General features: G+C 38.2%; 1 protein-coding gene across 4 annotated transcripts in view; it reads right to left on the bottom strand.

The window, feature by feature from the left end:
• Positions 1 to 27,922, bottom strand: part of bun (bunched) — a 334,561-nt gene that overhangs the window by 87,454 nt on the left and 219,185 nt on the right. Inside the window, exon 4 of one of the 4 annotated variants that reach the window (XM_065217690.1) lies at positions 22,147 to 23,836. The exons of the other annotated variants lie outside the window; for them this stretch is intronic. Within the exon in view, the coding sequence (XP_065073762.1) occupies positions 23,833 to 23,836 (4 nt within the window). The 3' untranslated portion in view covers positions 22,147 to 23,832. Of the gene's footprint in view, positions 1 to 22,146; positions 23,837 to 27,922 lie in introns of those variants that run through there. 4 annotated transcript variants of the gene reach the window in all.

Genomic DNA, 27,922 nt, shown 5'->3' with positions numbered 1-27,922 from the left:
GAATCCACCATTTACCTATACCCGATCATTTCGTCCATTACATAAAAGAAAAACGCTTGCCACTCGGTCAGTCAGTCGCGGAAAGCCTGCTGCACCATTCCACCCCCCCCCCCCTCCGAAGACCATGGCTAGCATTTCCATTCCAGAGAGTTATAGGAAAAACGGTCATTACAAACTAATTTTATTTAAAAACCCATTCATGTGCCTATTGATGTTGCGATGCACTGCAGCATTATTGCTATGATGCGAACACATGGCAGGCGGTTATGCAATTTTTTAGTGCAATGCGCGAACTCGCAAAAACAAATGCAATCCAAATGGTCACGGTGAAAAACAAAACGTAGGTAAGGAAAAAATACTCAAAAAGTGCTGCACGTTTTTTTCCCCAGAGTTGGAAGGTGAAGATTTTGAAACATAGGGCTGGGAATGAATGCGCGCGGGCATGGACTTTTATCAATCGATGCTATCGGGTTATGCTTCACTGGTTTTGTGACTCGAGATTGGCTGATTCGAAGGACAACCAGTCCTAATAATCGATGAAGCGTGCGCGAGACGTTTCTTGTCAGCTCGGTGGCATCTTGTAATTTCCGTGCATGATGTTTCTAATTTGGTTTGTTTTGTAAAATGATGGTGTCGCACGTGTGGGTAGATCAGGGTACTAATAAACTGATATCTACACAGTATGATCAGTACGCTTAGGTACTTACGAGGCCTGATGGGTGCATTGTTGCGTATCGAATTAATTTCATACGGACAGCTAATCAAGATGGAGCTATGATAAGACTGGCAACGAGTGCTCTATGTTTGAAATTTGTATAGTTTCTGTATACCTATTTACCTCTGTGACTAAAAAATGATGGATCTTACATTGATATTCATTTTAATTTACCCGTGCCACGTTTAATTATGCTCAACAGCGTACATACGATCATGTAGGTAAATAACAAAAATACTTTATGTCGTATTACATAAAGTATTTTTGTTATTTACCTACATGATCGTATGTACGCTGTTGAGCATAATTAAACGTGGCACGGGTAAATTAAAATGAATATCAATGTAAGATCCGTATTGTTCAACACATTTTTGCCCTGATTTGAATTTTGAATTTTTTTTTTTTGATTTCCATAAACCAACGTTTGGGAGTTCGGGTGAAAGGATTCAAACTCTTAAGATCAGCGATTTACTTGACGTCACTACGAGAAGGACATTCGGCGAAGAGAGCTATACTTCAATGAAGAAGATTTTTATTGTTTTAGTTGGCAGTCTCTACCAGATCTCTACCGAAGCTTCAGGTATATAATTAAGCCTTTTTTAAGCGTCTGAAAAATCCACCCAGTCGAAATACCAAAAAACATCAATGAAGAAGAAAGTCAGAAGTTCGGTCCAGTACAGAAAATCTTCCAGGTTGTACATTTTCTTTACTTCTTTTTCCATGGGCTATCAATGTGCTTGACGCATAATATTCAAATTCATGTATTGGTAGTTGAGAACAGGCACAAGCTCGTGTAAGGGCCGTGAATTTTTTTTCCTTTGGAATGCTCCCAGAAGTTCTTTGACCTCCTTAAAATATTTCTCAAAATTCCCTTGTGTTTTTTTTTATCATACTTTCAGCCGTAAACTGATTAGTCTCTTAGCCTTGAAACTAACTATCCTCAGGATCAGAATTCTTTCCAAAACCCATTGAATTATTATCAAAATTCCCTTGAAATTCTAGTCAGAATGCCTCTGAAGATTATATAAGAAATGCATTGTACTAATACTCATTAGCTTTTTTTTAAAGATTTCCTCAGAATTCCTTTGGATTCTCATAAAAAATCCGTTGGAAATTTCCACAACTTCTCTTTGAATATTCCACACAATCCCCATGAAATTGTATGCAGATGTTCTGAGTCAATTGGAATTCTACTCATAACTACTAATATCGCTCGCTTGGAATTCTCTTTAGCAGTAATGCTTGGAGTGCGACCAAAAAATCGCCTTTGGAGATTCAGATAGGAAATCATACCGCAATTCTCTTGAAATTCACGTAAGAGTAATCCTCCTTTGGATCCTCCTTTGGATTTGTTCTTAAAATTGTAATGAATTTATCCCATGAAATTATTCTCAAAATTGCCAAGTAAATCTAATCACAAACACTTCAGAAATCTTCATAAAATCCAATAGAAGCTCTCCTCTCAAAACCCATGGAATTCTATCAGAATTAACTTGAAATTACCCTTAACACTACTTCCAAAACTACTTCAAAAAACCCTTGGAATCATCCCTAATGCTCATCGAAATTATCTTGAAAATTCTTCCTGTATGTTCCACCAAGTCCCAGAGTCTTGAAACATTTTCAGGGCTGCTAATTTTTATTTTTTTTTCTCAAAACTGGAATCGTGGGAAATTGGACAACGTGGAGTTCGATACCTTAAATATTTCTATTAGTCTTGAACATATTTCCTTCCCTGGATCTCAATTATTTCAAGCTCAAGATATTGCCGTTACCAAAGCAATCATTTATCCTATGGTATAAATTATGAAACTCAGATAATTTGTTGCAATTTTGTGTTGGGGCATTCTTTTTTTCAACATGCATTTTTTTTTAATTCAGAAAATTAGCCTGGTGAATAATTTAATAAATAAATAATAAATGGCTATTTACACTTTTTTAGCAGCAAAATGCAAGTGCAGGGGCTGCAAGTGTATTAGGATGATTTATTGATTGTTCATTAACTCTTGATTGCAGTCATACTTATGAATAGTTTAGGTGGATAAAAAGGTGAACTAAGAGGTGGACGCCTAACCTTTTTCACATTTATGTTGCTATGAAGCAACTGTAAACTCTAAAGAGAATTTATATTTGTAACTGAAACTAGTTCGTTTTAGTTTGCTAAACTGGTTAAAATGTTATATTTATTAACTTAAAGATAAATCTTCCAGCGCAAACCTTTGAAGGTGAAAGAGGTGGGACCATCATCATCATCATCATGTTTATGTTTAGATAATATATTTAGGTTTCGAGTTTATGGATTCTGTAAAAGCACTTTCGCAATCAACAAAAGTTTGAGAACTGCTAGTCCCAACATTCTAATTAATCAATCGATCCTGAATGAAATTAAATTCCCTGTAGAGCTTTAAGCGAATGCTGAACGGAACGAAAGCAAATTCTGAAGATAGTTCTAAAAAAATCTTACGAAAGATAGATAATACACTGAACGCAAAGAGAATGAGAGCTGAACTCCAAGAAAATTTTCAGGAAAATTATAAAGATAATATCTAGATAATTCTCATTACAACTCCTAAAATATCATGCATATAATTTAAGGCTGCTATGAATAAAATTTTGAAGGGAATACCAGATAATCATCAAATTATACGGGGGAATCCTGAAAGTAGCTATGAAGATATCTTGAAATGGTTCCAAGGAAATTCTTGAGAAAACTCTAAAGATATCGTATGAAGAATTCAGATTCATCCAAGAAGCGTCAGGCGTGACATTTTTTCCTACAAGATACGGTTCAAATTATGACAGAGCAATCTGATTTTCGTATTATAACAGGTGATATCACAAACCATACGTCGGTGCAAAATTTACAAATAGCTAACATTATTTTACAAAATTATTTTAAAAGTTTGTCCACTGCTACATTGCAGAATCAATACTTACGGTAATTTATTACAAATTTTACAAATCTGCACCACCTGGTAGGATTAAATGCACCAGTAACTGTAGAACGAAGCACTCAACCATCCCCGTCATGGCAGTTTCTATTCTTCTACGTGGTACGCATCGCTCAAAATCGAACATCTGCTGTCATCCTTCGCCACTGTCTCTATCGTTTTATCTGACATACATTCGGCGCACCAGGATACAGTTTCATCTCGACAAGTGTGTACATGACAAGGTGGTTGTGTTTGCATGCGCCGCAAAAAAAGAGGTCAAACCTACACCGAAGAAAAAAAAATAGTTCATTGTCTTTCCTTTCTAAATTCGAACCATTGAACGCCGGTGCGGTGACTGGCTGCTCTAACGAACGCCATTGATCTGAGACTACAAGTGCGCTTCGACGAGCATATCTTTGAACAAGTTTGTGGATATACGGGGTTCGTTCGAACCTGTCGCAAGTATGCCGACAGATTTTGACGGTCATCTGCACACCGGTCGTCGGGTCTCGTGTACCGGCTTCTTCCTTCATTTTTTCGTGTTCTCTATTCACCGAGATTTTCTACGTACCTATACGCTGAAGTATGCAATGCTGCTAGCCCAAACGGCCGCAGGTTTTAATGACGCTGCATACCGAGCTGCTAAGCAACCAAACTGAATGTCATGAATCATTTACCGAACATATGGCTGGTCTGTTGGTTGGGGCCTTTCCGAGCCAGCTATGGAGTGGCACCCCAGCATAGACTGCCTGCCTCCGCAAAAGGTCTACGGAAAATGGGAATTTAAATACTACCGCCATCGTTGTCGTTGCCGTCGCCTTTGGGGAACTTGTGGCAAGCCACTAAAACCTTGAATGGCCTTTTTACGAGCTTGTTTGGTTGGATTTGAACGAAGTGTGGCGTGCTTTTTTAGTGGTCAGCACATCATTAGCTTAGATTTTTCGTGAACAGCCGCCTGTCTGCATCGTTTCGTTTTCTTTTCAGTTGGTTTGACCATGACGAAGGAACTGCCAATGACGTTCAATGTTACTTATTAGGAACACTAGCAAGGCGTTTCACGTAGCTAATAGTACTTTACAAACTGCTTGCTAGGAATTATTTTCATATCCTTAAAATTGCACTCAACTTTTTCGATTCACCATGATCAAGACAAACTTGTCGGATTTTTCCCAAAAATAAGCCTCAATTTACGAATCTATTTTTAGCTCGGCTTGTCGCGCGAGCAGCCAAAGTAAGACAAATCGCCCTTCTCGTTGAATGTATTTGGCGACTGTGTGCTTCCTCCTTTAGATGAACCGTTCCTCCCCGCAAGCACCTCTCGATCTACCGATGACTTCCTGTTTCGTTCTTTTCTTCTAGCCCATGCATTCACGTTGTTCCGCGAAAAAAAACTTCTGCGCGGCGCGTAAAATTAAAATTAATTAACTCTATCAAAGACCGCAGCAAGAAACCGTTTCGTCGGTTTCTTGTTCGCAAAATCATTCAATCATTCTCTAGATGAGTTGTGCTTACATACTCTAATAGCTCATCTCGTGACGGAGAAGATGTTGATGATGATGATCGAGGGAGAGCAAATCAAGCAAAAGGCTTCCCAGCTTCAGAGGAATTTGGCATTGAGCATGCATTGCGGGATTTTGAACCCACAGACAGTCGACCGAATGCGCAAAAGTATCGCGTGATCCTAAGATCGAGGCTGACGGGCATAGACAATTTGGTTAATACTAAGAATGGGTTCGCAATTTAATTGTTAGTGGTGGAAAACTTCACCGTATCGAAGTTTCCGCTCTTCTTATGCGGTGCCATGCTGTTACGAAGAGCAGAACGTAGAAACAAATAACAGTAGAAGTTTGTGCATGTTCTTTCTCGTTTTTATCTCGAGACAACTAATTTCCATAAGGGAGCATCTATTAAGTTCGTCACGCTCTAAGAGGGGAGGGGCGTTTACAAGTTACGAGCAATGCATTATACCATTGACAGACATACAAAGCAGTACCGTTGTACTCCTTTAATCGAGTACCTCAAAAGGTACAATTTGAGGTACTAGCTTAAAGAAATACAACGGTAGTACAACAGTGTACTTTGTATGTCTGTACAAGGTATTAGGTTTAGTAAAAACGTGACGAAAGGGTGGCTGATTTTCTCTAAATTTCGCGTGAAGTACTTAATGCATGCTCCCTAACGAATGTGGTATTTACTAATAACCACAGTAGACTATCGTAATGACTACTACTACTAACAGCTAAAACATTTGTAGGGGTAAGAGGTGGGATCATTATCATCATGTCAGACCCCTATTTTGATTTCAGTAGGGAGCTAAAGGGTGATACGGTCAAAATTTGGTCAATATCAACTTGACGTATTTCTTTCAATTTTGCATTTAAAAAACCTGCACACCCCTCATTTTGAAGGTGTGTGTGTGTGTAGAATGTTGCTCCTATTTTGATTTTGGAATTCACTCTTCAGTTGTCAAAATGCCGTCCAAGCAAGAAGAGCAGCGTATCAAAATTTTGCTCGCGCATCGCGAAAATCCGAGCTACTCGCACGCAAAGTTGGCAAAATCGCTAAAAGTTGCCACATCAACCGTTACAAATGTAATTAAAGTGTTTGGGGAACGTTTGTCGACAGCCAGGAAGTCTGGATCGGGGGGAAATCGAAAAACGGAAGCCACTGAGACGACAAAGAGAGTTGCCGGTAGTTTCAAGCGAAACCCTAACCTCTCTCTCCGAGATGCCGCAAATAAGCTGGGTGTATCGTCTACAACCGTGCATCAAGCCAAAAAACGAGCCGGACTATCGACTTACAAGAAGGTAGTGACTCCAAATCGCGATGATAAACAAAATACGACGGCCAAAGCGCGATCCCGGAGGCTGTACACGACGATGCTGACGAAGTTTGACTGCGTGGTAATGGACGACGAAACCTACGTCAAAGCCGACTACAAGCAGCTTCCGGGACAGGAGTTTTATACGGCAAAAGGAAGGGGAAAGGTAGTAGATATTTTCAAGCACATGAAACTGTCAAAGTTCGCAAAGAAATATCTGGTTTGGCAAGCCATCTGTACCTATGGCTGGAAAAGCAGCATTTTCATAGCTTCCGGGACTGTCAACCAAGAAATTTACGTGAAAGAGTGTTTGAATAAACGTCTGCTGCCTTTCCTGAAGAAACACGGTTGTTCCGTACTGTTTTGGCCGGATTTGGCATCTTGCCATTACGGTAAAAAGGCCATGGAGTGGTACGCCGCCAACATCGTGCAGGTGGTTCCCAAGGACAAGAACCCTCCCAACACGCCAGAGCTCCGCCCAATTGAGAAATACTGGGCTATTGTCAAGCGGAACCTAAAGAAGACCAAAAAAAACTGCTAAGGGCGAGCAGCAGTTCAAGGCAAACTGGCTTTCTGCGGCGAAGAAGGTGGACAAGGTGGCTGTACAAAATCTGATAGCAGGGGTCAAGCGTAAGGCCCGGCAATTCGGATTTGGAAAAGCGGAAGCCTAACTGAATATTTTTCCTGAATTTTATACTAATTGAACTTGAAAAAGAAATTTAATTTGATTTTTTAAATAAACGATTTCCCCGATTTACACGTGTTTTCCCTTGACCAAATTTTGACCGTATCACCCTTTATTAAAAATAAATTGAACAGTATAGATTGACAACTTGTAATCCGTAGTCATGATGCAGAACATGCAGTTGATGTATTCTATCAGATTATTTACTCTATTATAGAACAGACAGTGCCCATGAAGCAAAAGAATAAAGCCAATGCAAAAGCACCAATATGGTACAATAGACATATAATAAATCTTAGAAATAGAAAGCAGGAAGCTCATAAAACGTACAAGAGAAACAAAAATGATGAAAATTTTACCTATTATCTCACCATTTGTGATCAACTTAATTTAGAAATTGAAAATGCATATGAAGAGCACAATAGAAAGATTAAAACTAACATTACGTCAGTCCCAAAATTCTTTTTAAACTCTGTCAAAGAAAGGCAAAAATCCAAGAGCTTTCCATCCAAAATGCAATTAGACAGTAAGTTGGGCAATATTCCTAGTCAGATTAGTAACTTATTTGCTGACTTCTTTCAGGACGTTTATACATTTCACGATGAGAACGAGCGAGATTATGAATATTTTTCGTATCTCCTCGAGCCAATGAGGAACATCGCAGTTGATAATTTAACTCTCAAGGAAATTATAGGTGGTCAGGTGGTTGGATGCTTTAAAAGGCGCTGGACCGGATGTTTTACCACCTATTTTTTCAAAATCACTTTCGAAGTAGCTAGCAAAACCTTTATTTTGGCTGCTTAATTTATCCTTGGAGTCGAGTGTACTTCCTCCGATTTGGACGGAATCATTTTAATTCCAATTTTTAAAAGTGGTAAAAAGTCTGATATGAAAAACTACCGTGGAGTTGCTATATTATCAAGCATTCCTAAATTATTCGAATCCAACATTAATGACAAGATTAGGAAGGCAATTACTAGCAAACAGCAAGGATTTGTTAAAGGACGATCTACCAACATGATACATTTTGTGTTATATTGTTTAAACTCAATGGATAAAGGAAATTATGTAGAAACGCTATATACATCGTACGGGCAAAAGATGTGCGTCTATCTTTAAAAACTGTCGCATTAATGGCCCTTCGCTCATTTTCAAACTTCTATTCAATTTTCATACTGCCGTACTCTAACGGAACTATCCACCTACCCTCTTCTAAAGATCATTCTCTAGCTAATAAATTATCACACTAAAGCTTCATGTTAGCATTTCCAACCAACGCTATATACTGATTTTAGTAAAGCATTTGACAGAGTTGATATACCACTCTTGCTTTTTAAGCTATTCAAATTAGGCTTCAATCCTAGGCTACTGAAATGGATCGAGTCATACTTATCACGGCGGATGCAAGTGGTAAGATTTGAAGGAAATCTGTCCACCATAGTTAATGTAACATCTGGTATACCACAAGGTTCACATCTTGGTCTATTACTATTTATTTTATTTGTCAACGATGTAGAACATATTTTGAAATTTCTTCACGTTTCTATATATGCTGTTGACATGAAACTTTTCATGGAGATATCTAAAGCACCTGATCTTCAAATATTTCAACACAATATTGACGTTTTTTTACACATGGTGTAAGAAAAATTTGTTAGAAATAAATGTTAATAAATGCAATTTTATATCGTTCACAAGAAAGCACGCTGTAATACACGACACAATTACTCTTGGCCAGATAACAATCCAAAGATCTTATCAAGTCAGAGACTTAGGTGTTACCCTCGACTCCAAGTTAACCTTTGCTGATCACTACAATAACATTATCTACAAAGTAAGCAACATGCTCGGGTTCATTAAAAGATTTACTTTGCACTTCAATGATCCCTACACAATCAAAACAGTTTACGTAGCATATATGAGGCCTCTTCTCGAATATTGTATATATCGAATATAGTTTGGGCACAAGTAAACCGCATTGAATCCGTTCAAAAGCAGTTCTTGTTGTTTGCTCTAAGAAAGTTGGGTTGGACGAGTTTTCCACTTCCATCTTATGAATCGCGTTGTATGCTAATCAATTTAGATGAGCTCAAAAAGCGAGTTAACAGCCCAGAGATTTTGGAAAATATTAATTTTTATGTCCCCACTTGCTCACTGCGGAATAGAAATTTGTTTAGCATCAACAAGGGTTGATGCATATATTATGTCACGCTCTACGGGTGGAGGGGGGGGGGATCTAAGATTTTGTGACAAGCAATGCATTAGGTATAGGAAAAATGTCACGATAGGGGGGGAGGGGGTAATTTTTTACTCGATTTAGCGTGACATAATTAATGCATGGGCCCCAATCAAATAACAGACTATGCCAAAAATAGCCCATTGAATAGAATGATGTCTTGCTATAATACATATGTACTGTGAATCTATTGACATAACAATGAATAAAAGTACGCTTAAAAAACTTTCTTCATGAGGTTAGCTAGGCATCAATAATAAAATATAAATATTATGCAAGTACTTGAAGTAAAATGGTAACAATTAGCGTTTACGTAAATTTGTAAAACGGTCTACACTGATTGACTACAAATAAATAAATAAATCATATTCAGGCTAAGGACGGGGTGTCCTGTGCTGTTGTACGAAAAAGTCGTCTCCATTTCACTCAATCCATAGCAGCAAGTCGCCAGCCACAACGTTTGCGGAGGGTCCGCAGGTTGCCTTCCACCTGTTCGAACCACTATGCCCACTGCGCGCTTCTTCGTCTTGTTTCAGTCAGGTCGCTACCAAGAACCATTTCACCAAGTTGTCGTCCGACATTGTTACGACGTTCCCAGGCCACATGAGTCACCGGATTTTTGCACCAAGGCGCGTTGGTCCTCCATGAGCATAGTTCACGTGGCCGTAGAGGAGCACAGATGTAGTCACCGTATTGTAAATAGTCAACTTCATGCGGCGGCGATTTTTATTTGACCGTAGCGTCCTTCGGAGTCCAAATACACGAACTCGCCTTGCCAATTTTGCATTCTATACCACTGAGGAGTGAGAACAACAAAATGGTGGACAGTTAATTAAAAAATTATCCCTTTAGATGGCGTTAGTAGCCGTACAAGGTTAATTTAAAATTCCAGTAAATGTATACCCTTCGTGAAAAGCAGCGTAGTAGGGCTTTTTTTATCTAATTTCCGTCGTACTAAGCACAACCCACGATTTATCTCTCTTTTCTGAACGAGTTTAAACAAAATGGGGAATATTTCTGTCAAAAATGACTTCCATACGTACCATTGGACTTGATAAAGAGTCACACATTATTGAGATATTGCTTAAAATATAACACTGCTTCTTGATTCTAAATTCGTCCTACGAGTTTCAATTCCGTCCAAACGCATTGAAACGCCATTAGATTTTCTTCGTCCTACGGATAAACGTAGAAAAAAGGGATTCGCTAGGAGCACTTCTTTTGTTTTGAGAACAATGAGCGTAAATATTCATACAATGCGCTCTAATAGGATTTATGTTGTAGCTAATGAACTAACGCATCGGCACATACCTATTATTGATTTGTGCACGGTGAGATCATTGATATTATTGATCTTTTCTAATCGATACAACGGAAATGGGCGATTACGACGAAGTAGTGCTCTACCCTATACCAAAAATAAACCTTTGAACCTCCATGCTACAATAAAACGAATAGAACTACGCCAGCAGGTGAAAGTAACACGAAAGCAATTTGAACACGTGCAGTTAATCGTTGCTAGAACCTGCCCCCTTCTCTAACTCCAGTAGAGCAATGTACACTGACTCATAAATTAACCAAACCGGACCAGACCTATCCCAGTACAAATTCCTCGATGCGATGAAGCAAAAAAAAAATCCACCTCAACTGACTGGACTGCTGCAGCATGTCAACAACAAAACAGCAGAGTGCATTCTGCGCAAACTCATCGCTTCTCCAGTTCCACATAAGAAATGATATCGTACCACCAGCAGAAAGTCAAAACAAAACAGGCTGTTTTCACTTTTTATGTTGGTGTCACCCTGCCCCATCTGCATCTTCCTCGACTTGGCATACCTCCCGACATTATTGTGGATATTTTTGGAGACGCAGAATCGAACAACGGCGAAGATGGGTTGATTCTTCTGTGGGTTTTTTTTTTCGCTGCTTTTGCCGCAGCCAATTCAAGAGAAAAGGAAAGATTTGGACTTTCGTCGCCTTTGATTGATTCAAGATGGCTGCTAAGGAGGAGACTTACTTTGGGTAGAAATGGTCGATGTACTTCATGACCACCTCACGTAGGATGTCCTTTTTGCCGCCGGACAGCGAATACTGGTGCACGGACATCATGTCGGTTTTCATTTTGACTCAACGATGAACAGCAAAGTAGTAGCAGGTATTCAGGTGTGGCCCGTCTACGTACTACTTGACAAAAAGAGGGATCGGCCAAGGTTTCACTGCATTCAGAAATCAGGCCCCAGCACGACTTGCAACTTTAATATTTCCAGGCGAACCGTTTTCGCTTGAGCTCTGCTTTTTTTCCACCACACACTTTGAATACCGAAACAGCTGAAACACTCGAAAATCTGCACTCACTGTAAATCACTTCGAGGGTTTCTCTTTCTCCACAATAAGAAAAAAGAAGCCACTTTTCTTCTGCCACGGCTGCTGCTGCGATGTACAGTTTTTCCTTTACGTAATAATCACACACTCCACACACCAATTGGTATCTTTTCTTCAAATTTGATTATTAATAAATTAGTTTAATTGCGATGGATAGGCAAAACCGAAGCAGCAAAATCGAGGCTTCGACGTGAATCGTTCCGACACAATACAGAACCGATTTCACCTGATTTCTCGAAACGGAACCAACCGCAGAAAAGCCCTCGAGCTCAAGGACCTGCACACATAGCAGTAGTAGCAGCAGCACTTGGATGGGCAACCAGATTTCAAAATGGCTGTTGGCCCAATGGATGTTTTCAGTTCTTCAGCAAATTTTCACCAGGTGGCCATTTTCCATCATTTCTTTGCACAACTCGGGGTAGCGAACTTGTGGGAGGTCACCACCACCGTACAGATATGGTTTACACTTGAGGTTCTAATAAGATATGGGCGTCGTGTCACTCGATGGGTGTAACGCAGGGGAAGGGTACTCTGGGATACGGTATCAATTGCAAAGATGAAATCAGGGATTTAAATCAACAAAAGAGAGAGAGAGAGAGAGCAGATAAGCTAACTGTATCAAGATGATCGAGAGAAAATGTAATCCCTTTCTGGGTTGGATATGTTTCCCTATGTCTAAACACAGTCCCTGAAGCTGTATTGCTCCTGTGAAAATGGGCACGACTACGACGTCGACAACGACGTGTTTCAAATTCAAAAGTCCACACTCTACTAGTGTGTGCACACCAAGACGGTGCAGTTATTTCGTCTGGTCCGGTTGGTATTACCACTCGGCCAGAGGCATATGCACGAACCACCATCCCATCTATCCATTCACCCGTGCAAGCAACCATAGCTGAAGTCATTGCTGCTCGCGGTATTGGCTAACTCTCCGAGGCGAGCCCTCTCGCACTCGCTCCACCGAATTTATGCTCACGCTCAATGCTTCGGTTTCATAAACATTAGGAGAACCATGGGAAAATGAGCACTATTTTGGTGCAGACTTCGTCAGCAGCGCAGTACTGCCAACCTTGGAAAACTTAAAATCCCGAATCGACTCACCCTCTCTATTTTTCAGACTCTCTTTTCGGAGAGTCGCAGTCTCGTCACGAAAACATCAACAACGGAGAAGCCATACATGTAGCACAGGAGGTTTGTTTTGAATGTGTTTCCCATCTATGCGAGCCAAACATTACCATGCAGGCGTGTGTTTACTTATGCTACGGACAGGCGGATTGCAACACACTAGTAGAATCAAAACAAAAACAGACCCTCACTACACTACGACCAAGATGCTTTTCGGGAGGTGGGAGAGAATAGCGAGCGACTTTCGATCGGTTTACGTTACGTTTCTTTTACAGAGAACGAGAGAATGGCTGCGACCGACAGAGCGATGCAAAAGCGAAGGTAGACGACGATGAAGATGCGAAAAACTGAAAATATGAATATCTGCGAGACGGTTCTACCAGAAACCGCAAATTTACGTTCAAAATAAGATTTCCCTAAATCCAGCAAACATTTCAACCTAGCATCAATCCTCCTTCAACGCCCAACAGAATACGAACTTCAAATTTTCACCACGTTCCAGAATCCGCCATTTTTAGTTTTTTCCCTAAAGCAAAACTTGAAGTTAGTAAATTAGGAAAAGTTGGCCATAAATCAATCATCTTCTAACGTAATGTTGACTTTATTTCAAGCTGCCCAGCAATACCGTTCTGCACGGTTTGGTGGTGGTACCGTACGAAGACTTGATGAGATTGACCTAAATTTCCAAAAGTGCCACCATGGCAAACACCACACCATGTATTCTCTTTTCGTCGACATCGTCGTTGCCACCGGCGAGTCTTGGCACGCATTTCTACGCACACTGCACCGAGATTGGCGAAACCATCGTTCGTCGCCGTTGTTGTTGGTGCGTACGCCAAACTACAGTAATCCCTCCATTTATGTGGTGCGTGGTACCACCTACCGCTATTTATTGGCTGTCCTTCAACAAATTGAGCTGACTTTCTTTAGACTTATCACATACAAAAAATCAGCGTGATTAGTTGAAGGGATTACTGTACACAAAATCTAAATCGAAATAATGTTGCAGTTCCCTTTCGGCAGACACTTTGTTGCTTAACGTCTAAAGCATAACAAAATAGAGGCGAAGTGAGTGGTGTGGTTTGAAGGGTCTTTTTCTGATGATGTTTTAGTTTAGATGGCGGCACGTGCGGTGTCATGCTTGACTGCGGAGTTAGGCCGATTAGGGATTTTATGCACGATGAAAATAGAATTGGAGTTGATGTGTTGGCCTTTCGCAGTGTGAGCGTAGAATGTTTCAAAAAAGGGTCTTTTCATTTCACTAGAATTGCGACGTAGAACAGTTGATGGGCAGATTGTTTTTCATCATTTTAGTTCGAGTGACCTTGGTTTAGGTTTTTGCTCTGAGGGAAATGTTGTTTATGTTTGTTTTAGATCTGAAGGCTAAGGGATGGCGCTATGTACATTTTATTATTCAACTCTTGAATGAACTAAGCAAACTTTAATAAAAATGCAGTGCCTATTCGATTTTGTTTTTTGTTTCTACCGGACAACTTCAGTTACCAATTAGAAACCGAATAATTAGTTTAAAAATATTTGATACAGATTGAAAACATGGCTGAACCGAAAAGTACGGTAAACTAGCAATGTTTACGAGTTCGGTAAGCGAAAACCGAGAAAGCTTGGTAAAATGAACCGATTATTCTCTAAACATTCTTAAACGTCAAATTTTAACTGAAAAATCAGTTTTCTTAGAATTGTTGAAAAAATCAGAGACGTCGTCAGCCATTTTTCTCGCGTGTGTAACAGGATAAACATCAATTGTTATGTCACCGAGGCAACCTGGTGTAAGAGGCATGAGCACGACGTGAGAGAAGTTTTTAGTTTCCCTCGATTCAGCCAGAAAACTTGGTGAAATTTAATAAGTCATGCATAGGATAGTAAGAAATAAGTAAGTCATACTTCAATCTTAACAAAACTGGGTTTTATTTCTAGAAATTCGCAGCAACTATTTACAATGAAATTCGTGCGCTGCTAAAAAACAAACGGATTATATAATTTCAAAGGCAAATCTGTTTGTTTGACAGCGTTCGGTAATACTTGAGCAAACCGATGTTCGGTTATTATTGCTTGAATTTATTTTGTTTTTCAACCGAGTTTTTTCGATATGTTTTACAGATTTTGGGAAAAGAAAATTTAACGAAAGCTCGGTTGTTCCTTCTTGAACTGAGAAAACTAACGAGTGTTCAGTAGGTAAAAGCTCTGTTAAAATTAAACCGCGTTCAATATTATTTTTCAAGTGTATATGTATCGCTATATTTGATGAAAAGTCACACATTATTTAAATTCTGCTTCTTGACTCCAAATTCGGCCTACGGGCCTCAATTTCGTACAAACACATTGTATTTACATCGTCATACCGATGAAGGCAAAAAAGGAATGGAAGAATTGATATTTTACTACTATTTCAAAGAGATGAACCAGCCTCTGGCTGAAAGTCTTGCTAATAAAGATAACATACTACAACTTTATTTCAGGCGTCATTTTAATTCGAATGTTTTCGTCATAGGATTTATCGAAAAATATCGAATACGCCATGAAAAGTTAGGCCTGAATTGAAGTGGCCGAAATCCAGCAAAAAATTGAATGATTGCCCATAGTAAACAATTATGCCAAGCTTCATTGAAATCGGAGAAGGTCGAGTCGGATCGATTCGTCAGTTGGCGTGAATATTTTCTTGCCCAAGCGACTTCTTCTTCTTCACGTTTCAAGCTTTTTGTTTACTCTCAACTTAGTGTTCTAGATGCTCTTCCACAGTTATTAATTGAGAGCTTTAGATGCCTGTACCATTATTGCATTAGTATTGTTGTGTGGCAAGTACAGTCATACTCTATGCCCAGAGAAGTCGAGAAATTTTCCAACTCGAAAAATTCCTAGACCGGACCGGGAATCGAACCCAGCCACCCCAACATGGTCTTGCTTTTTAACTGCGCCTTTACCGACTGAGCTAAGGGAGGCCCCATAACAGATTCTCATAACAGATGCAAATACGCTTTAAGAAGGATTCCGAGGAAAGTTTAGTAGAGTTACAAGTGCATTCCAAAGAAAATTGTGAGTTGAATTCGAAGAGTACTTTCTAGTAAGTTTAAGCAGAATTCCGTGATAATTTTAACATGTAATACTGATATTTTTTGAAAGATCATGTGAAAAAAACAGTTACTCTTCGCAATATTGAACACTAATAAACATAAATCTCCGAATTAATTATGAAAACTGGTTGAAATTTATGCCATGTTTAGTCTAAAGAGCTTTCGTCATACAAGAACAATGTTTCCCAATTCTTCTTAAATCTTGTAAACAGCATATAACACGTTACAACTCCCTAGTTTGAACATGGCATTAAAGTAACCGTAAATTAATCTACGTTTAGATTAAACAATTCTTTATTTTAATTTGGTTGGTATTAAACCAGTTGGTAAAGTAGTAAATTTTCATGAACTTTATAATATGTTTGTGTAGAAAAAAAAAACAAATATTATCCATAATAAACTTCATAAAAAAATATATATATATATAAGGTATAATTTAACTGATCGTATGTTTGGATTATTGATGTTTCCAGTTATTCTATAAAATTCCCAGGATTTTTCAGGTTTCCCCAGAAACTTTTCAAATTCCCGGTTATTTCCTGGTTTTGCCTTTTATAACGTGCGAGGCCGAAATCCGTTGTCTAAGAAATAAATCGAAATGGGTACATTTTATATAAAATGAAGTAATTTTGTATGAGGTGTACGAATTTCGATCCTACACGGTTTTCAGTCCCACACAATGTGTATTTCTTGCGACACATGTCAACAGATAGCAGAAAACAAGTCGCGTTTGATTCAGAATCTTTATTTAGTACAAAACTTTCACACTTTTCTAGATTATATATGTCTTGATGGAAACCAACGTAACAATGATAACCCCGAAGAAAAAAAAATAAAACTCGTTGTTTTTATCTTGTAGTACGCTACCAATCGACAAAAATTTATAGATTTTCACCAACTTTTCGTAAATGTAGGAATAACATTAAGAAAATTAATTCGAACACTAATAAGTGATAGCTAGCCTAATGTTACACAAATATTAGTTAACTATATTATACTTAACTATAAACGAATCTACCTGGTATTCGTCGGTTGAGTGTGCAATGAAACAAAACGAAAAAAAATCTGGAACAATATTCTAGAAAAAAAAAAACACTTGATCGGGTGAACTACAAAGAAATTCTTTTCTGCATCCAACGTAAACAAAAACGATTCACTTCTTCCGGCAAGAATAACCCTCACACGTGGAAACCGGTTCCCGAACGATCCATTAACGGTTCATTACAGCTCGATGTGCCACCACAAGAAGAGATACCGGTTCTACTTCCCGAGGAGACATGCACCACTATTCTGTACGGTCAACCTGTTACTTATATGAACTTATATTTGCCACTTGTTTATCCCACGTGCTGCCAGCTGTAAATAATGAAATTGGACTTTCGAATTTCCATTGAATCTGAGCGGCAGTCAGCGATGCTGCTGCTATTGCTGTGAAGCGGCAGACTGTCGTCTAATTTCAAAACCAGACAACTGCCACTTGTTGTTAGTTTACGATCGTTTGGCCTCCCTTGAAAAACAAACACGACGTTGCCACCGATTTGTGTAAAATATAGATACTTTGTTTACCTGAAGATAAACCGAATCATACAGTTGACTAAAAAGTGCTATGATTCATCGACCTCTGTCAGTTGCAAGATCTTGGACATCAAAAGGCGTTCGGTTCAGTGAAGCTGGACATGGACACAGTCGTTGCCGGTTTGCATATCAAATTAGAAGCAAATACTTTCACTTTTTCTTTTGCGTGTGAGCTCCTCATCTTCGTCGTTTCGATTATATAGTGAAGTTTTTCCACTCATACTTGAGTCGTTCATCCGATGGTCCAAGTTTCTACATTCGGATGAAAATTTATGTTAAATACGGGCTATTTTCGTTTGCAATTCCTCATGGTTCAACGGCCGACCTGAATGTATGCATAGGAACCCAGACGACTCTTAATCTGAATATTTCACGCAGCAACTGCCAATAGTCTTATACAGCTGTAGATAGTTATTTCCATTGATGAATACAATAACGAAATCAAACCTCACCTAATCGACGGTGTAAATTATACTCGCACAGAACCTAATTGTACGTCAAACAATAGCCCATTGATAATAAAAAAAAATCATCGTCGTGATTGCCTGTGCACATCCTCTGGTATGTCTAGAGTGTAAGAAAATCAGAAAGCCCAATAACCCACCAGGCTTTCTATCATCGCGACTAGGGCATGTTTGAATAATTCTTTCAACAACAAAGTTGCAGCATAAGCACAATTTTTAGTCTCTTGCAACACACGTGCACAAAATGCCATCGAAGTTTTCCCTTGCTACAAGCACCTAGATGACGATGACGGGCTCATATCCATTTCCCGCCATCATGGCAGCAACTTCTCATTCATCCAAGTGGCACAGCGCGAGCGGGCTATGTGCTGTAGGTACGTGGCTTATCTTGTCAGAGTCTCATATTTCACCGCCATTACCATCATCGTCATCCGTCTCTGTCGCTTAAAACTGTTGTAGCCGATTTATTTGTACGCTATGCTAGCATGAGCGGAGGTACGCTAGACTAGGATTAGCTTTATCGCTGTTATGCTTTTTCGCCTTCTCCGTGGTAACGAAAATTCCTTCTAGCATTATTGCTTTCCTTACGTTGTAAATACGCTGCAATCATGTTGCAACAGCGTCGTAAATGTATGCTGAATTGATTTAAAGTTATTTTACAACCGCACTCGCCATTGTGCCATTTGGAAAGACATAGAAATGAAGAAGCTTGGCCATGATGAGATCCAAAATATTGACACGTTAAATTCCGTAATTTTCGGCCAGTCATGTCCATGATTGGATTGGATATGTGAAATCTGAATCTCCCTCGTGTAATTTCGAGCTTAAATTGGTAGTAACAACAAATTTGTTTACAAGCTACAATACAATATTGACAATTTATGCATCAATTCTCCTAAATTTACTTTATACAATTATTTTACTACGTTTATGCAATTATTGACTCTATCTTAAACTTCTATGAACTACTATACAAACATTTAATACTTACATTTTCGACTCTGAATAAGAATGTGTCAAACTCTAACACCGGAATGCCCGACCTTCAAGGAATACAAGGAATTAATACAGTCAACTGAATGTCGGGTGATTTAAAGAACTACACTGACGAATTTAATTCGAAGATTGACATTGACAACATGGACTAACAGCCTGTCATCGGACGCCTTCTTGATGCCCATAACAAATACACCTTCACGGATTCAGCGGTGGGAAGGAAAAATCAAGCGGCGGATCAATGCACACCGACTAGAAGATCTAGCAGTGAATGTCTTTATCGAGACAAGTGAGAACAACCGGTTAATGAGCTATTCACTCAGCGAAAACCATGCAAGTATTGAGCATTATTAATAATTGTACAATTTGAAGTTGCTACTCTTGTAATCGACCAGACTCAGCGAAATTTGCACAAAGAATCAAAATAATGGGGCTTGGGACTAAAAATCCATTATCAGTGTGCAACATCCGGTGAATTAGTACTTTCAAGATCAATAACATCGCCGGCCCCGTCCTTACGGCCATTGAGGAAGGCAAGGATGATTAGTTCAACATCCGTTGTTACTACAGACCGAATACATAAACCTCTGCATCTCCTCCACGATTGTCACGGGAAGGACGATTTTGTTAGTGAGAAGTGTGAATTAAATTTGGATTTACTTTGGAAAATGATGCAATCTTTTAAAGCATGATAAGCAAATTTAAACTCATAAATGTAGAGGCTTGGGATTGAACCCACGATATTCTGATAAGCAAACAAACATGTTCACCACAAGGCCACTGTTTTTCCACATTTTTCCTGGATCGTGAATTTGGTTCTGCGTTTTCGTCTTCGAAATTTGTCTAAGAAAATTTTCTAAAAACATTACAGTATTTTATTTGATTATTCTCAGTGATGATGATGATGGTCCCACCTACAAAGGTTTGAGCTGAACGATTTATCTTTAATATAATTAAATATGACAGAATAACCAGGTTAGGAAACAAAAGCGAACTGCTAGCAGTTACAGATATAAATTCCCTCTAGAGTTTACAGTTGCTTCACAGCGATGTAAATGTGAAACAACTTAGGCATCCACCTCTTAGTTAGCCTTTTTGTCCACCTAACATATTCACAAGTATTACAAGCGATCAAGAAATAATGAATCAACAAAGCATCCTATACACTAGCAACCGTCACAATCATAATTTTCAGCAATGTCACGATCCACCGACATCCAAGCATTTCTTTTAAAAGCATTTCCCTTTACAAAGTTAATTTCGGAATTATTTTAAATTAGATTTGAGATTATTTCTAAGCGTTTCTTATGTATATTTCTATATCTGGTATTCTAGAAATTCTCTGCAGAACACTCCCGTTCCTTCCCTTAAAATTTTAAATGTTTTCTAATAATTCACCGAAGCGTCCTTACATTTTTAATTCGCTGGAATTTTCCATACAATTTACCTCCTTTAACTTCCTTCTACAAATTTATTTGGAATTCTCCTTAAAATATTTCAAAATTCTTTTCTACATGCCCTTGAAATAATCATTGAAATTTTTTTTAAACTCTTCGCACAATTGCTTAGCTCAAAATCCGATTCCCTTGGAATTCTGAACGGATCCTTGAATCGTCTTCACAGTCGCCATAGAATTTTATTTGATATGGAGTTCTCGTGAAAACTCTCTTAGAGTCCCACCCAAAACTCCCAAGAACATTTTCTCTGAAATACCGTTGGTCTCCAGTTCATGAGTTTATGGGTTGATAGGTAGGGTCCAGGTGTGGGAGCTGCCTCCCAGGCGTCGGTAGCATTGCTACTCAGTACGGAAAACAAGATCGACTGACTACAATTCAAGGAAAAAGAAAATCACTCGAAAGGCTCTGGATATTCGAAATATCTGACCAAAGTCACCAACTTCCTAGATGCTTAGGATGTCGAGATATAGCATTACTTGAGGTTCCTAAGCATATTACCGCCACGAAGTATGATAATAAAGAACTAATCTGAATACTAGGGGAAATGGATGTAATGTCGACCTAAATGCCCCTGATTTGGGCCCATACATAAATTCAGCAATCGTCTAAATTTTCAATAGCGACCAAAAATATCCATTAGTACTGTCAAAATGACGCGTTCTTCTAGATAAAATTGATAAATAGCAGATTTTTAGCGATGGGTCCAATCTTAGATCCATAGGCTAATATTAGAGCCATTTCGACTATGGTTTCAATTATCTAAAAAACTTTGCCAAAGACAGCAACTTTCCAGCTAGTCATAATCTCGAGATACAGCTCATCCTAGACGTTTATATTTCCTTAATAACACCACCTAGTGGAATAATTTATAACTTACCTATCCACTATGGAGATGGCCTTTGTTACCCGAATAACTTTGTGACAGACAGTGATTTCTTGAATGGTCAGGAACCCGATATATAGCATAAACTGAAAGTTCTACACTGCGCTAGTGGTAGAATTCTGAACTAATCTGTCCACCATTTGAAAAGTTCTGGTTACTTGAACAACTTTCCAAATACAGACACTTTTCCTGGTGCGTAGCGTAGAGAGTGAATTTCAACTTTTCCTGTCCACCGTGTAGAAGGCCTGAACAACTTTGCCGAAGTCAGTAGCATATCCCAGATAGTCATGATCCCGAAATATAGCACATTTTGAAATTTCAGTGGCAGAGTGGGCCTACCACTAAGGAGCACCTCAACGACTTTGATTTGGCTCTTATATGCAGAGTAAGCTCAACGACTTAGTCGAACGCGAGTCTTATCAAGAACAAATCGTTGGATGTCAACATTGACGACCTTCCAAATGTTGGTAGCAGGGCAAGCAACAAAAAAAATCTAATGTTTCCAATAGCCAGATAGCATCAGACGGCGAAACCAATAGCAACATAGGTGCATAAATAAAGAAGGCAAGGACTGCCATTGCGAGATTACAAATATGTGTAGATCCACGCACCAAAATCCGAATTTTCAACTCAAACATGAAATCTGTGCTCTATGGACAGGTCTAGGCGATTGCAGTTGATGAACACCGGCAGCTTTTAAGTGTTCTCGCTGGCGTAATTGCACGCCAGCGAGAACACTTAAAAGCTGCCGGTGTTCATCAACTGCAATCCCCTAGACCTGTCTATAGAGTCCTCCGAATTGTTTCTTAAATTCCCTACACGTAAAACAAAGGTTATGAACATCAAACGAAAGTGTGGATTTCTTATATCCTCTGTAAAGTTTGTTTTAAAGATAAATGTTTAAGTTTATCCAGAATGAATATTTTTCTATAAAACCTTCAGGAGATGATTTTCTAGCCACAACGTGTTTAGGGAAACAAACTGTGTTCGAAAATTTAGCTAACATAACATTACAAAATCATTTAAAAACCCTCCGACGACCACATTTTACAGAATCTGTTCATGCACATTTTGCAAATTCTGTACACTTTTTTATGAAACTCTGTAATAGAACCTTACATTTCCCGGCAGTGTCTTAGTTTGAAAAAGATTTTGATAAACATAATTCTGGTAAAATGTTATTAAAATATACTGTAAATCTGAGGACATTTAAAGATTATAAGCATTGATTATAGAATGTTTAGTCCTGTATACAGTTGAAACATTGCCCTGCTTCTCATCATATACAATTTCCCCTGGGTCTAAATTTATCCACAAACTTGTCGGTGACATTCTTAAATCTACACTGTCTAAATATGCCACCCCAGGAATTGTTTAAAACCTCTTAAAACGTCGTTGTACACCACTTTTCCGTCAGTACATATAATTTAAAGAGTACGAAATGCATCTCCTTCAACGAGCGCCGTCGCACAAGCAGACACTTTTATCGCCACTACGCACTTATCCGTCAATGTCACTCGTAAATTGCAATTAAAACTGTTTGCTACGAGCATAAAACAACACCCGCACCTCTCAGGCGTCATGACCATCAAGAAAAAGGAGACAATAAAATCAATCCAAATTACCATCATATCAAACCACAGTGAATATGCTATAAACCAAATATTGCCGGTCGTAAAATATATATGTAAGAAAACTTTCCGAAATTAGCTTCGACTGCACAACGGGCTATTCACGATGATGTCATAGTTTGTTTATTATATGGGTTTTCATTTGTTCTCAATCTTATTCTTTGATGGCTAGCTAAAAAGAAAGGAAAATAAAAATAGGAAATACTTGAACTTCCCCTGTTTTTAACACAATGTTTGAACTATCGCGACTTGATTAATTGGTTGCAAAACCAGAGATAATGACTGTAGTGAGGTCATTCGATGGATTTTTGAGTCGATACCATGACAAAGCAAGTGCTCAACATATGCTGGCAACTCCATCATAAATTAGTTTTTTTTTTTCTTTCGTTTTCATCACCGAGTATAGTGATGGCTTTGCGTGGCGAACCTAAATACGTGAAACAGTAGCGAATTGTAGTAACATAACACCTTGGGCGATCAATATAAACTTCACAGCTTTACCTAACCTAGGACAACGTCTCTAGAAGGCGTAGCCATTGGTAAGGCTTCTCGCACAGCCACAGCCTACCTATTTCATAGAATGTGAAATGCCAGCGCATTCATTGCAAAACTTCAACCCATGACGGCATCTTTCAGACTCACTGTCTCGGGAAAATGATTGAAAGGTTTAATAGCCACCGACTGGCGGCGGTTTCGGTCTATCCGTCAAGTGGTCTCGTTCACTTACCGTCACTCGACTACACTCGAGTGCAACACATCTGATTTTATTACACTAAGAAGGGGAATACCCGTCTGTGTGGTCCGATTGCCAGGTCTTTTGTCGGTCAGAGAAGCATTAACTCACCTGGAAAAAAAATCAGAGAGAGGAAAATGAGACATTTAATACGATGGTTGCGATTTTGCAATTGGATGGAATAGGTAGAATATATGACAATCAAGATTCTGAATCGTTGGTGAACGACGAATGACGACTGACTGAGGAGATCAAGTATGTGTACTTCGGTTGTTGAAATATGGTAATTCTGTCATGTAGATAAATGTTAATTGTGCTTTTAGGATTAATGCCATCAAGTGGGTACTAAATGATCTGGCAGTGTATGAGCATGAGCATTCGCCATTTCCGAAGTATTTTTCAACTGTTTTAAAACAAAGAAAAAAATGAAAAAAAAAATGTGTAAATCCGTCAAGCTTTACAGATGATTATTATTGCATTTGAAGGACACATATTTTAAAAGGATATTGGTATACTATACAGGTTTTCAATATCCTTTTTATGCAAAAGTGTAGTCGGTTCAATCACGACATAATGAAATTAATTTATAAATTTATTTTCTAGCATTCTTCTAACAACTACACAAAAACTTAATTTAAAGCTTTGACTGCATTTTTTATTGGCAGCAGATGGAACTTACTTTCGATTATCAGTTGTAAGGCAATCTGACATCAAGCCAACCCCTGGAAATTCAGAGGCATGATTCGGCAAAATCAAAACTATGTTCATGCCCTTCAACTATTTTCAATAAAATTGATAGATTTCACTTTGTTAAATCCAAAACAGTTTCACGAAATTTTCACCTGATCTTATGTTGATTTAAGTTCCGCTCTTATAAAACTATGCTTGGGTTTTATAGAATGATCCTAGCTGAAACCCATGCCGGAAGAGAAGGAAACGAGTTAAATAAATATTATAAAAATCAAGATTCCGGGCCTGAACAATTTAACAAGATTCTGTAGCGTTTTGAGGTATACATAGTACTCAGGTAAATTTAAAATGCGTTTAACTTTATTTTTACTGGCGACGACACTCTGATGAGACAATGAATATCCACCTCTAAGCTCCTCCCCTGATCCTATCCTTCGACTAAATACCCTTCTAATCTCAAGTAAGCCGCGAGTATTCGACCCAACTTCTACTAGACATAGAATTAAGTTAATTTTGTTACAAACAAAGAACAATGAATTATCGGCTCCGTAAAGCTAACGCAATTGAGCCTTCCAAATAAACCTACTGAAAAAAACTTATTTTTTTCTTAAATTTTCTTGAGACGCTTAAGACCAGCTCCACGTTAAATAGCAAAATAAATAAAACAAAAATTGACTCGACCTTCTCAGATTTGCAGATTTTTTTTATGTGCAATCGTTTACATTTTTGCAACAATTCGGCCATTTTGGATCTCGTTTTTTTTTCAAAACATTTTTCAATAAATTGTTGCCCGAAAACGTCACTTTTGATCAAAATGACGTCTGATACAAAGTCGTTGAGAAAACTAAAATATTTCTGGGAAAAATATACACAGTAGTTTTTTTTGATATTTTGAGGGAAAATACCAAAAAAAGTTATAAAACTCAAATATTCCAAAAATTATATCTTCAATTTTCATAGTTTTTTTTTCAAACTCATGAAAATGCAAACTTTTGGAATTACTAAAACCACTTGAAAATTGACAAAAATCGTAGAACAAGGACTTTTGGTCATATTTTTAAACATCTTGTTAGCAAGCCTTTTTATGTAATCTTTGCACAGAAAACGATTTAAAATGTTTCAAATATTGTTTCCTGAGTAGAAATTTTATAAAAAAGCGTACTAGCAAAAAGTTCGAAAATTTTACCAAAAGTCCTTGTTGTTCTACGATTGTTGTAAATTTTTAAGTGTCGATGGTTTTACATACTTCAAAAGATTGCATTTTTCATGGGCTTTCTGAAAAAACAAAACTCGGGCATGGACATACTGAGATATTTTTGAATTTTTACTTTAAAAAAAAACTTCCCAGACAGACATTATTTTTGTCTAAGGACTGTTCATTAAAGAAAGTGGACACCTGTTTATCAATGGTTCAGGGTTAACACAACTGAAAAAAAAAAAGTGAGAAATTTAGAATGATAGGTCGGATTAGCTTATCAACTCGCAGATTAATTCTGCACAAATGGTTTTCCGAAAAGTTGTCGTTTAGAGAATTGGCAACAAGTGTGAAGTTCAGTAAATCTACAGTGTTCAAGATTGTTAAGAAGTTTGGAGAAACGTGTTCTCTTGAAGATTTACCGAAATTTGGGCGCAAAAAGGGTGCATCGGACCAGAAAAAGGAGTTGGCAGCAGTACGCCTTTTGGAATCGCATAAGCCGTGCTCCGTTCGTGAAATAGCCCAAAAATTGGACATTAGCGTCGGAACTGTGCAGAATATCTAAAAAAGTAGCAATATCAGAACCTACAAGAAGCAAAAAGCACCCAAAAGGACGGATTCACAGAAAGCTTCTACGAAAATACGGCCACGGAACTTGTATGACGTTCTCCTTCAAAAGCCGAACCGGTGCATTTTGATGAACGACGAGACGTACGTCAAATTGGATACCAGTACACTTTCAGGGCCGCAATTTTTCAACGCTGAGCGATACATCCGAACCGAAAAATTTGAAAAAAAAGATTTTGGTGTGGCAAGCCTTTTGCTCCTGTGGCTTGAAGAGTTCTTCGTATTTCACAACGGGCACAATCAATGGTAAAAATTACAGAAAAGAATTCATCAAAACACGGCTTCTACCCATCTACCGAAAGAATACGGCTTTTCCATTGTTTTGGCCGGATCTGACATCTACTCACTATGCTTCTGCTACGTTGGAGATGCTCAAGAAGGAAAACTTTGTCTCAGTCGTCATTTCGATTAGAAATGCAGAGCTGTTACAAGATTTTCAAAATTAGATCCGTGTAATCCCAGGTATCTCCCAATAAATCTGCTACTTCAAATACTAATCCGCGACATATAAAAAACTTTTTTCATTGCATAAAACTACTATTTGTATAACAAAAAACAATGTATCAGTTATTTATGTTCATGGTATTATACATTCTGAGTAGGGTTTTTGGTCTAATTTCCGTCCTACTAAGCACAACCCGCGCTTTACCTCTCTTTTCTGAACGAGTTTAAATAAAAAGTATTTCTGTCAGAGATGATTCACTTTTCCATACGTGTACCGTTGGATTTTATGAAGAATCACAAATTGTTGAGATATTGTTTAAAATCTAATACTGCTTCTGGCTTCTAAATTCGTTCTACGAGTTTCAATTCCGTACTAACGCATTGAAACGCCATTAGATTTTCTTCGTCCTACGGATAAACGTAGAAAAAGGGATGCGCTAGGAGCACTTGTTTTGTTTTGAGAACAATGAGCGTAAATATTCATACAATGCGCTCTAACAGGATTTATGTTGTAGTTAATGAACTATCGCATCGGAACAAACCTATTATTGATTTGTGTACGGTTAAATCATTGATATTATTGATCTTTTCTGATCGATAGAACGGAAATGGGCGATTAAGACAAATTAGTGCTCTACCCTATTTAGAGAACAAAATAAAACTCCTTTACATTATGAGATTCTCAGGTATAAAAACGGCCTAGCTTTTCTGAAACATTATTTTAAAACATTTATGTATTTTTATTTGAAATGCAAATTAACTGGAAAATGATTAACATCCAAATTCAAATAAAATAAATAGAATACATAGAACGCATTACCATACAATATATTTAATTTGTGCACGCAAACCAAAAATGTATTACATTCATTCTCCGCAGCGACTACTGCAGAGAATGGTATGAGTTGAGTTTTTATCTTTTTTATTTTGTGTTATATCTACGCTTTCGACAATACCACCAAGCTTTTCAAATATAATATTGTAGAATGATTCACACACACACATTCTCTCCAATTTCCGTTCTGCAGAAAAAGCATATGAAGTAGAGTATGAGAGGAAATGAGCGCTTCTTATTCGCTTTTACCTATCCATATTCCAAAGCATGAAGAAAGTAATGGAGAAAGCACAGGTCTGATAATCGCGTTCCAGTTGGAAACCTTTTGTTTTCGTCATGATTCATTCACTCACTAATAACTCCACAGTGTTCTTTCTCCATTTTCTTGCATCTGACCGCAGCTCGG

The sequence above is a fragment of the Ochlerotatus camptorhynchus genome, unplaced genomic scaffold (assembly GCF_037179485.1).
Source record: "Ochlerotatus camptorhynchus isolate MF236.1 unplaced genomic scaffold, CSIRO-AGI_Acam_v1.1 ptg000078l, whole genome shotgun sequence".
NCBI classification, from domain to species: domain Eukaryota; kingdom Metazoa; phylum Arthropoda; class Insecta; order Diptera; family Culicidae; genus Ochlerotatus; species Ochlerotatus camptorhynchus.
This window is presented reverse-complemented; position numbering and strand designations above follow the sequence as displayed.